Source organism: Chiloscyllium plagiosum, unplaced genomic scaffold (genome assembly GCF_037043375.1).
Source record: "Chiloscyllium plagiosum isolate Xiang-an unplaced genomic scaffold, Cpla_swu_hap1 HiC_scaffold_3, whole genome shotgun sequence".
Classification (NCBI taxonomy): domain Eukaryota; kingdom Metazoa; phylum Chordata; class Chondrichthyes; order Orectolobiformes; family Hemiscylliidae; genus Chiloscyllium; species Chiloscyllium plagiosum.
This window is the reverse complement of record NW_028270141.1, coordinates 71,560,494-71,573,609: the sequence shown is the minus strand read 5'-3', so window position 1 is coordinate 71,573,609 and position 13,116 is coordinate 71,560,494. Positions and strand designations below refer to the sequence as shown.

Genomic DNA, 13,116 nt, shown 5'->3' with positions numbered 1-13,116 from the left:
CCAGGAGATCTAACCTTGCTCATCAGTCTCCCATGGGGAACCTTGTTGAACGCCTTACTGAAGTCCATATAGATCATGTCCACCGCACTAGCCTCATTAATCCTCTTTGTTATTTTTTTTTAAAACCTCAATCAAGTTTGTGAGACATGATTTCCCACGCACAAAGCCATGTTGACTATCCCTAATCAGTCCTTGCCTTTCCAAATACTTGTAAATCCTATCCCTCAGGATTCCCTCCAACAACTTGCCCACCACCGACGTCAGGCTCACCGGTCTGTCTATGGATTTTATTTATATGGACTTCGAGAAGACGTTTGATAAAATTCAGAATGAGCTGTTAATTGGCTAAAGTTAAATATCTTGGAATTGAGCTGATCAGGAATTTGGATGTGATGCAATAGCCAGAGGGATTTGTATTAATGCTATTCCAAATAGCAGGATGTCCTATAGGATCTGTGATGCTGCCTCAACTAATTCACCATATTGATTAATTACTGAGACTATGGGATGGAAAGCCACATATCTAATGATAACAGACATAAAGGCTACTCTGTAAACATGGAAGCATGAAACTACAAAGAGATATCGATCGCTTAAGTGCATGGTAGACAAATAGATTTCAGTGTAGGTGAACGTGAAGTCATCAACTTTGCACTGATAAAGGATAAAATAAAATACCTTCTAAATGTTGAAAAGCTAGAAACAGCATAGATCAAAAGAGAGCTGGGGCTGAATACTAGTGTTTAGCCTTCCTATCATCTACCCAATCTCCTACAGCCTGTCTGAAAGTTTACAGGAGCTCTGGGAGTTTTCAGGAAGCCAGGGAACCAACTAATGAACTCATCAGAGTCTCATTCTGCCTACACTGGTATTTTACTTGCGGTGGATGGAGGCCATACCATATAGCAATTGGGCAAGAGTAGGCATTGGAATTTACTATCTTTTGAGGTCTCTGGGCCCTTTAGAAGATATTCACCCATAATGCCATTGTCACTCCTTCCTGACCTCTTGAAACCAGCTCCCTCGCCAGGATTCCTGACTCCAGACTTGCCCAGACTGAGTGAGGCAACCTATAGTCCCATTAGTGGCCATTACCTCTGCCTGAGACTTTAGAACTTCCAGCTGTCTGATTGACTGACTAGTAGGTCTCAATAGTGAGACAAAAAACTGGAATCAAACTCTACAGGAGTGAAGTTAACAAGCACTTTTACTCACAAACCAAGTCAAATTTTAGAAGTCTCTTCCTTAAACGGCAATTGGTATCAGACCAATTGTTAATTTTAAAGGTGTGACTGAAAGTTCTTTCTTATCCAGTCCTCTCAGAAAGGCCGTGAGTCTCCCAAAACAGCATCACCCTGGGCCTTTTAAAAGCATTCTGGGAGAGTTAAGACCATTATTTTAATCAAATAAGTCATTCTTCAAAACTCAGCATTTATTATAAAATGTAATTTGATGTAACTTGATACTTTGCAGCATGATGATATTAAACATATGCCGGTATAGATGCAGGTCGCACATACAGACGACATGCATAAGTGTATTATGTCCAGCCCAGTAGGTTATAAGTTTTTCAAGCATTGTAGAGAAAATTATATGTGTTATTTATTGAATTTCCCTCTTAGTCAGAATAAGGCCCTTTTGACTGCAATGTGCCTTAAATGTTCTGTGCAAGCTATGACCTACACAACTTCCAGAATCACTCACGGAGCTGAAGACGTAGCTGTAGAAGTGTCTTCCAGTAACGAAATGGTGAGTGTCATGTCCCTCAGCATGAGGCTCAGAGGACTACTCTACACCTGCTCCTGGCCTTCTGTGAAGTGAGTGTGGGTGTGAGCGGGGAGGGGCAAGGCCCCATTTCAGCAGGAAGCAAGCACAGATGAAAGCCGTGGTCTCACCAATGGAGAGCAGCCCCCTCTACCCAACTCGGTTTCCATTTGCTGTAACATTGGAACTGGGCTCAGTAAATGATTAAGAGCAACTCTCAAGATGTCTGCTTGTGTGCACAGGGAAAATCACCGTGTGTGTGTGTGTCCGTCCGATGGTCCAGGGTAGTTTGGACTTTGCCGATCTGAATGGACCCACCTGCTCATACCACGTCCAGTGATGTCTCCTGGAACATGTCCAGTCCGGCCAGAAACCTAATATCCAAATATATTAAGGGGAAATTGGGCAAAGATGGGTACATGGAATTAAGTCTCAAACCAGCCAAGATCGCACTGAAACATATAAGAAACTCAAGAGACTGTCTAGTTTAGTCTTATTCGTACCCCTCTCTGAAACTAGTATCCCTACCAAAGGCCATAAATCTCTGTCTGAGCACCATATATCAAATAATTCCTCAGTAAATAAAAGCTTTTATGCATTGAGCACAATTAAAAGAAAATGTAAGAGCCATGGTGATAGTGTTCCCTCTGCTTGGGCTGGAAGGCCTGGTTTCAAGTCTGACCTACTCCAGAGGTATGTAACAACATCTCTAAAAAGGCTAATCAGAAAAGATTAAATTTTAGACATCAGAACCATTCTACCCAAGGTAATCGACAATAAAATGACTAAGGTACATTTTCTTTCCTCGCACAGCTGCGAGTGGGTCAGTTAAAATAGATTCTTGATCCAGATTATCTTGCTCGACTAGTTAAAGTAGTTCAATCCATTCTTTAGTACAGCAACACTCAGGACCAGCTTATCTGTTGCAGAACCTTGTGTTGTGTATTCATTGATTCTTTCAGAAGCAATGTAAACACATGGAAAGAGTGCAAAGCCTACGCAATCTGCACTCAGTCTCCTGGCTGACTAGAACCATTGTCATAAAATGACTCTGAAAATATGAAAGATGCAAGGAGCCATTGAATATGGTTTCCATATCATAAGGTGGCTGACCTCATCACTCTCAATTGTCTGTCAATGCCATTAGTGGAATATAGATTAGATTAGATTACATTACAGTATGGAAACAGGCCCTTCGGCCCAACAAGTCCACACCGACCTGCTGAAGTGCAACCCACCCATACCCCTACATTTACCCCTTACCTAACACTACGGGCAATTTAGCATGGCCAATTCACCTGACCTGCACATCTTTGGACTGTGGGAGGAAACCGGAGCACCCGGAGGAAACCCACGCAGACAAGGGGAGAACGTGCAAACTCCACACAGTCAGTCGCCTGAGGTGGGAATTGAACCGGGTCTCTGGCGCTGGGAGGCAACAATGCTAACCACTGTGCCACCGTGCCACCCACTGACAATAGTCCACAATTCTTCATGCATCCTGTTTATAAGACATATGAAATTAATGACTTAGTTAAACCAAGAAGGTTGCAAAAGTTTAATTTGCAGTGGCAGCAAATTATATCTCCTTAAGATACACTTTCCAACGTCAGCTTGAATAGGCAAAGCAGGCTGGTCTGATTGGGAAATGGCTTAAAATTGCATTAATGTAGATTTCTGTCCATACCCATCATATGTTGCTCCCTTTTAAGCATCTGCTTATTTTTGGCCTTTGATTTTCTTGACTGTGGCTCAACTAGTCCCGATTCATTACCATCCGCCTGCATATGCCTGAACCTGTTCTGACAATGAACAACTTGTGCTGTATGTGGCCTGAGGAACATCTCCATTCATCCTACATACCTGACCCCAATAGTGTAATTCTCCACTTTGCTCTCACACTGATGTCTCTGTCCTCGCCAGACTCCAGTGTTCCATTATAGTCCATTACAAACTTAAGGAAGAAGTACCTTTTTTTTCAATCAGATCCTTTCCAGATCTTTGGATTCAAGTTTACCATTTTCAGACTGTAATCTCTGTCCTGCCTATGCCAACACCTCATTTTATTTTCCTTTCTTTGCATGTCTCAATGGCTGCTGCTTATTATTATGTCATTCACACATCCTTTGGACACCTCTTGTTTCTCTTTCTTTCTCCCATTGGAAGTCTCAGAGCACAGTGGTAGTGCCGAAGAAACTTAGGGTTTAAGTCCTATGTCATGACCTGTTGGCCATGCACAGTGTGTTCATAATATGGCTGAACAGTTGCCATTATATCCTTCCTGGTGGCAGGTGGTAAAAGCAGTTGAGTTTCCTGGTCAGCAATAAGCAATGACAATGCACTGCAGTACTTTGCCCATAAGCATGGATCAATCTGATGGAAGACTTTGGCCCATCCCTCAGAAGTGAGGATGGGAAAAAAAAGGGAGACTTGTTTTATTACTATTCCTTTTGGCTCGTCAATTGTCACTTAGTGTCTTCCGCCTTCTCCTTTATCACAGACCGATTCATGTTTATTCTTTTTTTCATCATCTCTCCACCCCACTTTTCATTTGACCTACTTAAAACGTATGTATTCTGGTTCCGATGAAAGGTCACAGAGGTGCAACAATTAACTTTGTTTCTTTCCCCACAGATGTTGCTAGACCTGCTAAGTGTTTCCAGTGCATTCTGTTTTTATTAAGGAAACTTCCTGTACTTTTCTTTAAGTAATGCCTTGAGATCTTTAACATGGACCTTAAAGTCAAAAGTCACAAATACCAAATAAAAAAAGGGCATCAGATGATTTAATAGAAAATAGATAGGATCCTTTTAGATTAAACACTAAAAAAAATCATTTTGTGCAGAAATGAAGTCCACTTATGGTATATTAAGATAAGGTGAAAATTTTGAGGTACAAAATGGTGGAAATTAGACTGCGGGCGTATTGAAGAGGATCGGAATATAGAACATCCAACAATTGTTAAAAATAATGTGTGAATGTTTTGAACAAAGTGTTGAAACTGAAGATGACAAAGTCAACAGCCCTCAAGAGACTCAATTCGCTGAATGCAAGCCAATCAAACATTAACTGGTCCACAAACAAACAGCTGTTGAACAGCCAGTCAAGGGAATCTGCTAGAAGATTCGTCAAAAGTGATGAAGGATCACTGGACCCAAAGCATGATCTCTTCTTTGCTCTCTACAGATGCCGTCAGACCTGCTATGTTTTTATTCTCAATTTACAGCATCAGCAGTTCTTTGTGTTTGTGCTAGAAGAATTCAGTGTGCTTCCCAGAAACCCCAAAAAGAAGAAACAATCTACTGAGATTAGCTATAATGGCATAAGGAATATGTTTTATATTGTAGAGAAGAACCAGTGGCCAACAAGTCACATAAGGCTCAAAGAAATTCAACAAGGATGACCAGAAGAAAAATTCAGTTATTTGCCCAAAGGCACATTCTTTGAGCATCAACAACTTTTCACAATTTTGTTGATGATTTACTGGTGTATGGCAGAAACTTAGTTATTCCAGCTTCATTTTGGGAAGATGACCTGGAAAGGATACACCTGGGACCCTGAGGGATCTCTAAATATTACAGTCAGGCCTCAATCAGTGATTTGTTAGCCAGAGATTGCAAGAGAGATTGAAGATCCCATTCTGAGTATGAAATGTGCTATTACACAGAATTGTCAAGATTGGAAAACAGTTAAACATCACAGAAGAAAATTTAAATGTCAGAAACCAGCAAAGTTTGCAAGAAGATGTAGATAAGGAAAAGAATGAGCAGTACAGCCCACTTGAACTCTTTGACCTACTTTTAATTGAGATTGTTCAGGTACCTAAACAGCCTGTTGAAAAAATTATAATAGCAATTTGGAATTTGATGTCAGATGAGGAAATATTACAAGTTCAAGAGGAATATCTCAATTCTTCAATACCACAGAATAATTATCATTATCAGTGATAAAGCAGTAATCCTCAAGCCTTCCATAAATGTGTCCCAAATGTTGCTATGAGGTAACAACATAATTCTGCAGGGAAGAGTTCATCAGTCAAAGAAATTCAGGAGATCAAGGATCTCCCAGGTAAGTTGTTTTGTAGTGATCACATCCACAGTGAAGAGAATCCAATAAATGAAATCTCTAGTCATGCAGCAAGACTTTACAGACCACATGAGGTTAAGGACAGAATCAAGGTCAGCAGTCCTCAAACCAAACAAAAATCAGTCTTTAAAGTCTGGAGAGAACTGGAAGAATTTTAAAACCTCCAGCTCACCAGAATTTCTGAAATCAAAGACTGGGAAGGGATAGGATAGTGGTAAATTTAATCATATACATGCATGTATAAATGTTTAGTATGACAGAAAACAATTTGGGGGGGATGTTGTACAGAGTAATGGTTCTGAAAGACATAATTCTGGAGGTTGCATTTTCTCAATCAAACTGACGGTATCATATAAACTTGGGTGATAAAAAGTCAGATCAACTGAACATCTTGTAGAGAGAGGACCTGTACCCTCAGTCTTCAAAGTCTTTGTTACAATATTTATGTTATTAATGTAGCTTGTAGTTATTTATACCTTCAAATATCTTTGTACCAGATGGTGCCAGAAACAGTGACTGTACACTTTTTGCTGTACTCATGTATCCCTGTACTTCAGTACATAAGACAATATACCTAATTATAATTCTAATTCTTGGCAGCAAACCACTCTACTACAAACAGATAATTTGTTTGCATTGCAACATGTACAACACAGTAATTTATTCTGTCTTTGTTCTACTGACTACAAATCCAACTGGTTGAGTCGAGGGACATCCTATGGCTTTATAAGAGGTGTACAAATCCCCCTGCCGTAATCTCTTTTTTTGAGCTCTACATAGCTAATATTTAAATCCCAACACAGGAATACACCCTGTTTTCTAAATTTGGAGGTTTTCCAAATTGACTGTCCCTCTTCCATTTACTGACAGACCCATTGAACATATCCAAGAATTTCCATTTTAATTTAGATATGCAGCATTCCTTTACCATTATACATCTGCCATACAATCAGTTCAGAAATTTCCAAATGGAAAGGCTCAATGATTTCTAGAAAGATTTGTGCAGCTGAGGTAAATTCTGTTACAACCATGAGCTTTCAAAAGTAAAGTGTTCAAACACTTCATTTTGACCTGTTTTATCAATCCCTCCTTTTAGCAACAGTCATTTTCAGCCGTGCAGTTTCATATTTCAACTGAGCTTATAGAAAAACAGTCAGAGCAAAACACAGCCATCTTACTCTGCCAGGTAAACTATGTTAGAAGGATAAAGAAGTGAATCTTTCAGATGGACGGTGTACCTTAAAATGACCATTCACAGTCCACAAAGTGCTCTACTGGCACCTGTTTCCTTTTGCGTTACACCCGCTACAAATCCAAATTATAAAGCACATGAACTCAGTTGGTGTCCAAATGTCATAATTAAAATGAAATAATGTTGCATAACACTTTTAAACATAATAACTGTTTTGAAAGCAGTAAATTGTACCTCAGGTGAAGATAATGTACCAATTTAGTGCACATTGCGACCATTTTTGGAAGGCTTCTTCCACCTTTTGATAACGCAGGACAACCATCACATTGCTGCAACAGTATTTATTTTGCTAAGGGAGCTGCACATAACAATGTGTAATCCCTCTGGAAATCCTTTCTAAAAATACAATAATGTATGCTAATCGAACAAATGCAATTTAGCGAATGGCAGTAGCTGTTACTGATCAGAATAAGGACTGTCTCCCTTAAAAATAAATTGAAGTACATGATTTCAGATGACAGCTACTGAATCCCAGTTCTCACCTGTTAAACGATGAGCTCAAATTAAGAGTGTTAGCCTCATTCTAAAATAAGGCAATAATGTAGCACCGGCAATGGGTGATCTGTTGATTCAAGGAAGGAGAAATAGGAACAGTGCTTTATTCCTGGTCTGGCAGCTTTGATAACCTCGATGGAAAGAATCCTAGCATCTGCCTGAAGTCACTTTCTCTATGTATAGTGTGTGATGGCCGTCAAGAAAGTAAGACAAGGTGTGCTCTGAAAAGGTTTATAAATTTTTTTAGGTTACTTACAGTGTGGAAACAGGCCCTTCGGCCCAACAAGTCCACACCGACCCGCCGAAACGTAAACCCACCCAGACCCACTCCCCTACATCTAACACTACGGGCAATTTAGCATGGCCAATTCACCTAACCTGCATATTTTTGGACTGTGGGAGGAAACCCACGCAGACACGGGGAGAATGTGCAAACTCTACACAGAGAGTCACCTGAGGCGGGAATTGAACCCGGGTCTCTGGGGCTGCGAGGCAGCAGTGCTAACCACTGTGCCACCATGCCGCCCACTAATCTTTTTTGCTTGGAGAAAAGTTAGAGGAGATATTGCATCCATTAAATCTCTTGCTGCTTACAAGTAAACCATACTCTTCCAGAAGGCCTCTTTAATAAAACTTTTTTGATTAGGAAGATGATATGTTCATTAGTTTAATGTTTATTTTCCATCGCTGCTGGAGATTTAATGTTAATATAAAAACTAATGATCATAGTACAACTTTTTTACAGTCAAGATATCATTACAAAGACTGAATTGAATAAGTATAGACAGAGCGGTTAAAAAGGCATTTTGCATCCTTGCCTTCATTGTTCAGTCCTTTGAATATTGGAGTAAGGAAATCATATTGAGGTTGTCCAGGACATTGGTGAGGCCTCTTCTGGAATATTGTGTCCAGTTCTGGTCACCCTATTATGGCAAGGATATTATTAAGCTTGGGATTTACCAGCATGTTGCCAGGTATGCACGTGGCTCAGTGGTTAGCACTGCTACCTCACAGCATTAGGGACCCCGGTTCGATTCTAGCCTCGGGCGACTGTCCTTGTGGAGTTTGAACATTCTCCCTGTGTCTGAATGGGTTTCCTCCCACAGTCCAAAAGTGTGCAGGTCAGTTGAATTGGCCATAGTGTTAAGTGCATTGGTCAGAGGGAAGTGGGTCTGGGTGGGTTACTCTTTGGAGGGTCAGTGTGGACTGGTTGGGCCAAAGGGCCTGTTTCCACACTGTAGGGAATCTAATCTATGGAAGGATTAAGGTATAAGGAAAGGCTGGATAAGCTGGGACCTTTTTCACTGGAGCCTAGGAGGTTAAGAGGTGACTTAATAGAAATTTATAAAATAATGAGGGGTATAGATAGAATTAATGGCAGTTGTCTTTTCCCTAGGATGGAGAATTTAAGGTGAGAGGAGAGAGATTTTAAAAAGATGTGAGAGGCAACATTTTTTACACAGAGAATGGTTTATATGTGGAATGAACATCCTGAGGAAGTGGTGGATGTGGATTCAATTACAAAGTTAAAAAACATTTGGATGGGTACATGAATAGGAAAGGTTTGGAGGGACAAGGGCCAGGAGCAGGAGGGATAAGGGCCAGGAGCAGGCAGGTGAGACTAGTTTGGTTTGGGATGATGTTCCACATAGACCAAAGGATCTGTTTCTGTGCTGTATGATTGTATGACTCTGTGACTCTGTGTCTTTTGGATTGCCTCTTTTAGCCTTTAATTACTTTGTGAATGAATTTACTTGAAGCAGATCAGCTTTTCTCAAAAGTTTAGGCTTGGACTTAATGTCCAGAATTTTCGGAAGGAATAGTGCCTTTGAACAATACACTTGGTTAATGATCAGTAAAATATCGAGTAACTTAGTGCCAAGGAATAATCGTGATCTGCCACGAATTTGTCCATAATGCACATAGTTGTGATTTTGTAGCTTTGTAAAAAGTGTCTGTGATGTAACCTTTCCACCAGTTTCAGGGAGTTGCTTTTTTTGAACATTAATTGTCCATTGCACTGGCCATAACAATATAGATCCAGTAATTAATAGCAGAAGAACCCATTTTCTGATATGATAACTATTATAAAAAGTGAGATGAAATTTTAGAGTTACATAAAGGGGAATCGGGTGGTCAGCAGTTATGTTGATGCACTGAAGACTGAAAATGGGGATATTTTCAAAGATTGTGGAGAAACGGTCGATATGTTGAATAATTGCTTTGTCTCAGTGTTTACGATAGAAAAGGAGCATAGCTTGCTAGATGTCCCGAGGAAATTAATAATGGATTGGGAACAGGGACTGAATAAAATTAACATTGGCAAAACATTGGTAATGAGAAAATTAATGGAAGTAAAAAATGACAAATCCCTGGGTCCTGATGGCAACCATCTAAGGATTTAAACGAAATTGGGGATCACATTGTAGACCCCCTAATATAACTTTTCAGAATTCTCCAGATACAGTGGTTGTCTTTTTAGTTTGGAATATTGCACATCACTCCACTTTTTAAGAAGAGTGAAAGAGGAAAGCTAGGGAATTCCAGACTAGCTAGGATACCATCTATGGTAGGGAAAGTATTGGAGTTATAATCAGGGATGGGGGTAACAGAACACCTTGGAAATTTTCAATTAATCAGGGAAAGCCATAATGGATTCATGACGGATGGGTCATCCCTGACAAACCTCTTTAAATGCTTTACAGGACAGGGGAATGTTTACGGACATTGTTTATATGATTTCCCGAAAGCATTTGATAAAGTCCTACATAAGAAATCGCTAACTGAGATAGGAGCTCACGGAATTGAGGGCAAATTGTTGACATGGGTGGGAAATTGGTTGAGTGGCAGGTGACAGAAAGTAGGGATAAGGGTAGCATAATAGTATACTAGTAAATTCTGGGACTATCTGAGAATATTTTTAAACAATACATAAAATCTTATTAACTACATTAGAAATGGTAGTGCAAGTGGTGTGTTGTTATTGCATGACATGGGAGCTGGCGGATCCCATTGCGAGATGCAGTGGTCACATCTACAGTAAACATCTGCAGCTTGAGGAATTTTGGCTCTAAGTCGATAAGCTGGAATCCGAGCTTCAGACACTGTGGCACATCTGGGAGAGGAGAGAGTTACCTTGGTGTTATGTTCTAGGCAGTCACATCCTTTAGCTTAAATATTTCAAATTTGGCCATTGGCCGGGACAGGAGGGTGTGACAAGAAGTGAGGCAGGTAGACGGATCCTGAATATAACATTGTAGGAGACTCGGCTCCTGACCTTAACCAAGAGGTATGAGGTACTTACTTCCTGTATGCATGAAGACAGAGTCTGTAAGGAAGACAGCCAAACTGGCCATTGCATGATGGTCTAAGTGGGGAGGAGCACAAAGAAAATGACAGCAGTAAGAGATTCAAAAATTAGGAGGAAGCCAGAAGTCACACGACACCAGGTTATAGTCCAACAAGTTTATTTAAAATCACAAGCTTTTGGAGCACTGTTCCTTCTTCAGGTGACGAAGGAGCAGCTCTCTGAAAGCTTGTGATTTCAAATAAACCTGTTGGACTATAACCTGGTGTCGTGTGACTTCTGCCTTTACCCATCCTAGTCCAACACCAGCATCTCCACATTGTAATTAGTAGGACAGATAGAATTCTTTGTGAGCAGGATCAAGAGTCCCTCAGGGCATGTTACTCACCTGATGTCAAGGTGAAGGGCATCTTGAGTCAACTTGAAAGGCTATCGGAGAGGGAAGATCCTGCAGTTGTGGTCTATGTTGTTACCAACAAAATAGGCAAGAGTTGGCAAAGGGGGATATAGAAATCATGAAAAAAATTTAAAAACAGGATCTCAAAGATTGTAATCTCTGGATTATTACCTGAGCCATGTGCAAATTGGCAAAGAGATAAGAAGATTAGGGAAATAAACACAGGACTGAAGGAGAGGTGTGGGAAGGAGAAGTTCCATTTTGTAGGACATTGGCATCAATATTGGAACAGAAAGGAACTGTACCATCAGTACAACTGCACCAACTGTACCACCTGTGACAATCTGGGGCAGGATCAAAGCAGAAAGGCTAAATAGAAATGATCACAATGACTTTAAACTAGCTGAAGAGGGAGAGATGGCTCAGGACAGCTTATTAAAGTTTCGACTGTAATAGGATAGAGAGTATGGTAAGGGTCAGCCAAATTTCAGCCAAAGCAGGTAAGGGGACAACAATGAGAACTGCGGCAGTCAACGCAGGACTGAGGGTGTTGTACTTAAATGCCCACAGTACATGAAACAGGGTAAATGAGCCAGTAATGTAGATTGAAACTGGTAGGTACGATGTTGTAGGTATCACAGAGATGTGACTGCAAGGGTATCAGGGCAGGGAATTAAATAGCCAAGGATATGTATTCTATCAAAAAGACAGACAAGTGGGCAGAAAGGTTGGGATTGCCTTGTTAGTAAGAACTGAAATTAAATTGATAGCAAGAATTGAAATAGGGTCAGCAGATGTAGAATTTGTGTGGTTACAGTTGAGGAACCGCAAAAGATAATAGATGCTGATGCAATGCCTCAACTTCCACTGCAAGAGAGACAGAAGTCACCAAAGGTTTCTGCTAAAATGAGATCTGAACTCAGGCTGGGTTCATTAGATCTATGCTTACATAGGCTCAGACATATATAGTGATAGAATACACTTGCAGTTTGCGAGAGAGAAGCTGGAATTAGATGTAATGATATTACAAAAGAACAAAAATGAAGGCAAAGACATGAGAGAGGAACTGGTTAGAGTTGATTGGAAGGGGAACCTAGCAGGGAAGATGGTGGAGCAGCAATGGCAGGAGTTTCTGGTGGTAATTTATGAGGGACAGCAGGCATTCATCTCAAGAAAGAAGAAACATACTAAGGGGAGGATGAAGCAGCCCTGGCTGACAAGGGAAGTCAGGGACAGCATAAAAACAAAAGAAAATGCACATGATGTAGTGAAGATTAGTGAGGAAGCCAGGGGATTAGGAAGCCTTTAAAAGCCAGCAGGGGACAATTAAAAAAGCACTAAGGGGGAGAAGATGAAATATGAGGGCAAATTAGCTTGTAATATAAGAAAAGATAGCAAGAATTTATTAGCTATATAAAAGGTAAGGGAGAAGCAAAAGTGATCATTGGACCACCAGAATATGACGCTAGAGTAGTAGTAAGGGGAAACAAAGTAATGGCGGCCGAACTGAATAGGTACTTTGCATCAGTGTTTGCAGTAGAAGTAGTATATCAGAACTTCAAGAGTTTCGGGGCAGTAGTGGGTGTGGTGGCTATCACGAAGGAGAAGGTGTTAGGGAACCTGAAAGGTCTGAAGGTGGATAAATCACCCAGACCAGATGGACTACACCCCAGGGTTCTGAAGGAGATAGCTGAGGAGATTGTGGAGAAAGTGAGGACTGCAAATGCTGGAGATCAGAGCTGAAAATGTGTTGCTGGAAAAGCGCAGCAGGTCAGGCAGCATCCAAGGAACAAGAGAATCGACGTTTTGGGCATG

The 13,116-nt window shown here is 40.6% G+C and overlaps 1 protein-coding gene across 1 annotated transcript in view; it reads right to left on the bottom strand.

Annotated features, from left to right (window-relative positions):
* arhgap18 (Rho GTPase activating protein 18) overlaps positions 1 to 7,401 on the bottom strand; it is a 133,923-nt gene extending 126,522 nt beyond the window's left edge. The window contains exon 1 of the mRNA XM_043683619.2: positions 7,277 to 7,401. Coding sequence (XP_043539554.1) covers positions 7,277 to 7,320 — 44 coding nt within the window. The 5' untranslated portion in view covers positions 7,321 to 7,401. The remainder of the gene's footprint in view (positions 1 to 7,276) is intronic.
* Between the last annotated feature and the right edge of the window lie 5,715 nt (positions 7,402 to 13,116).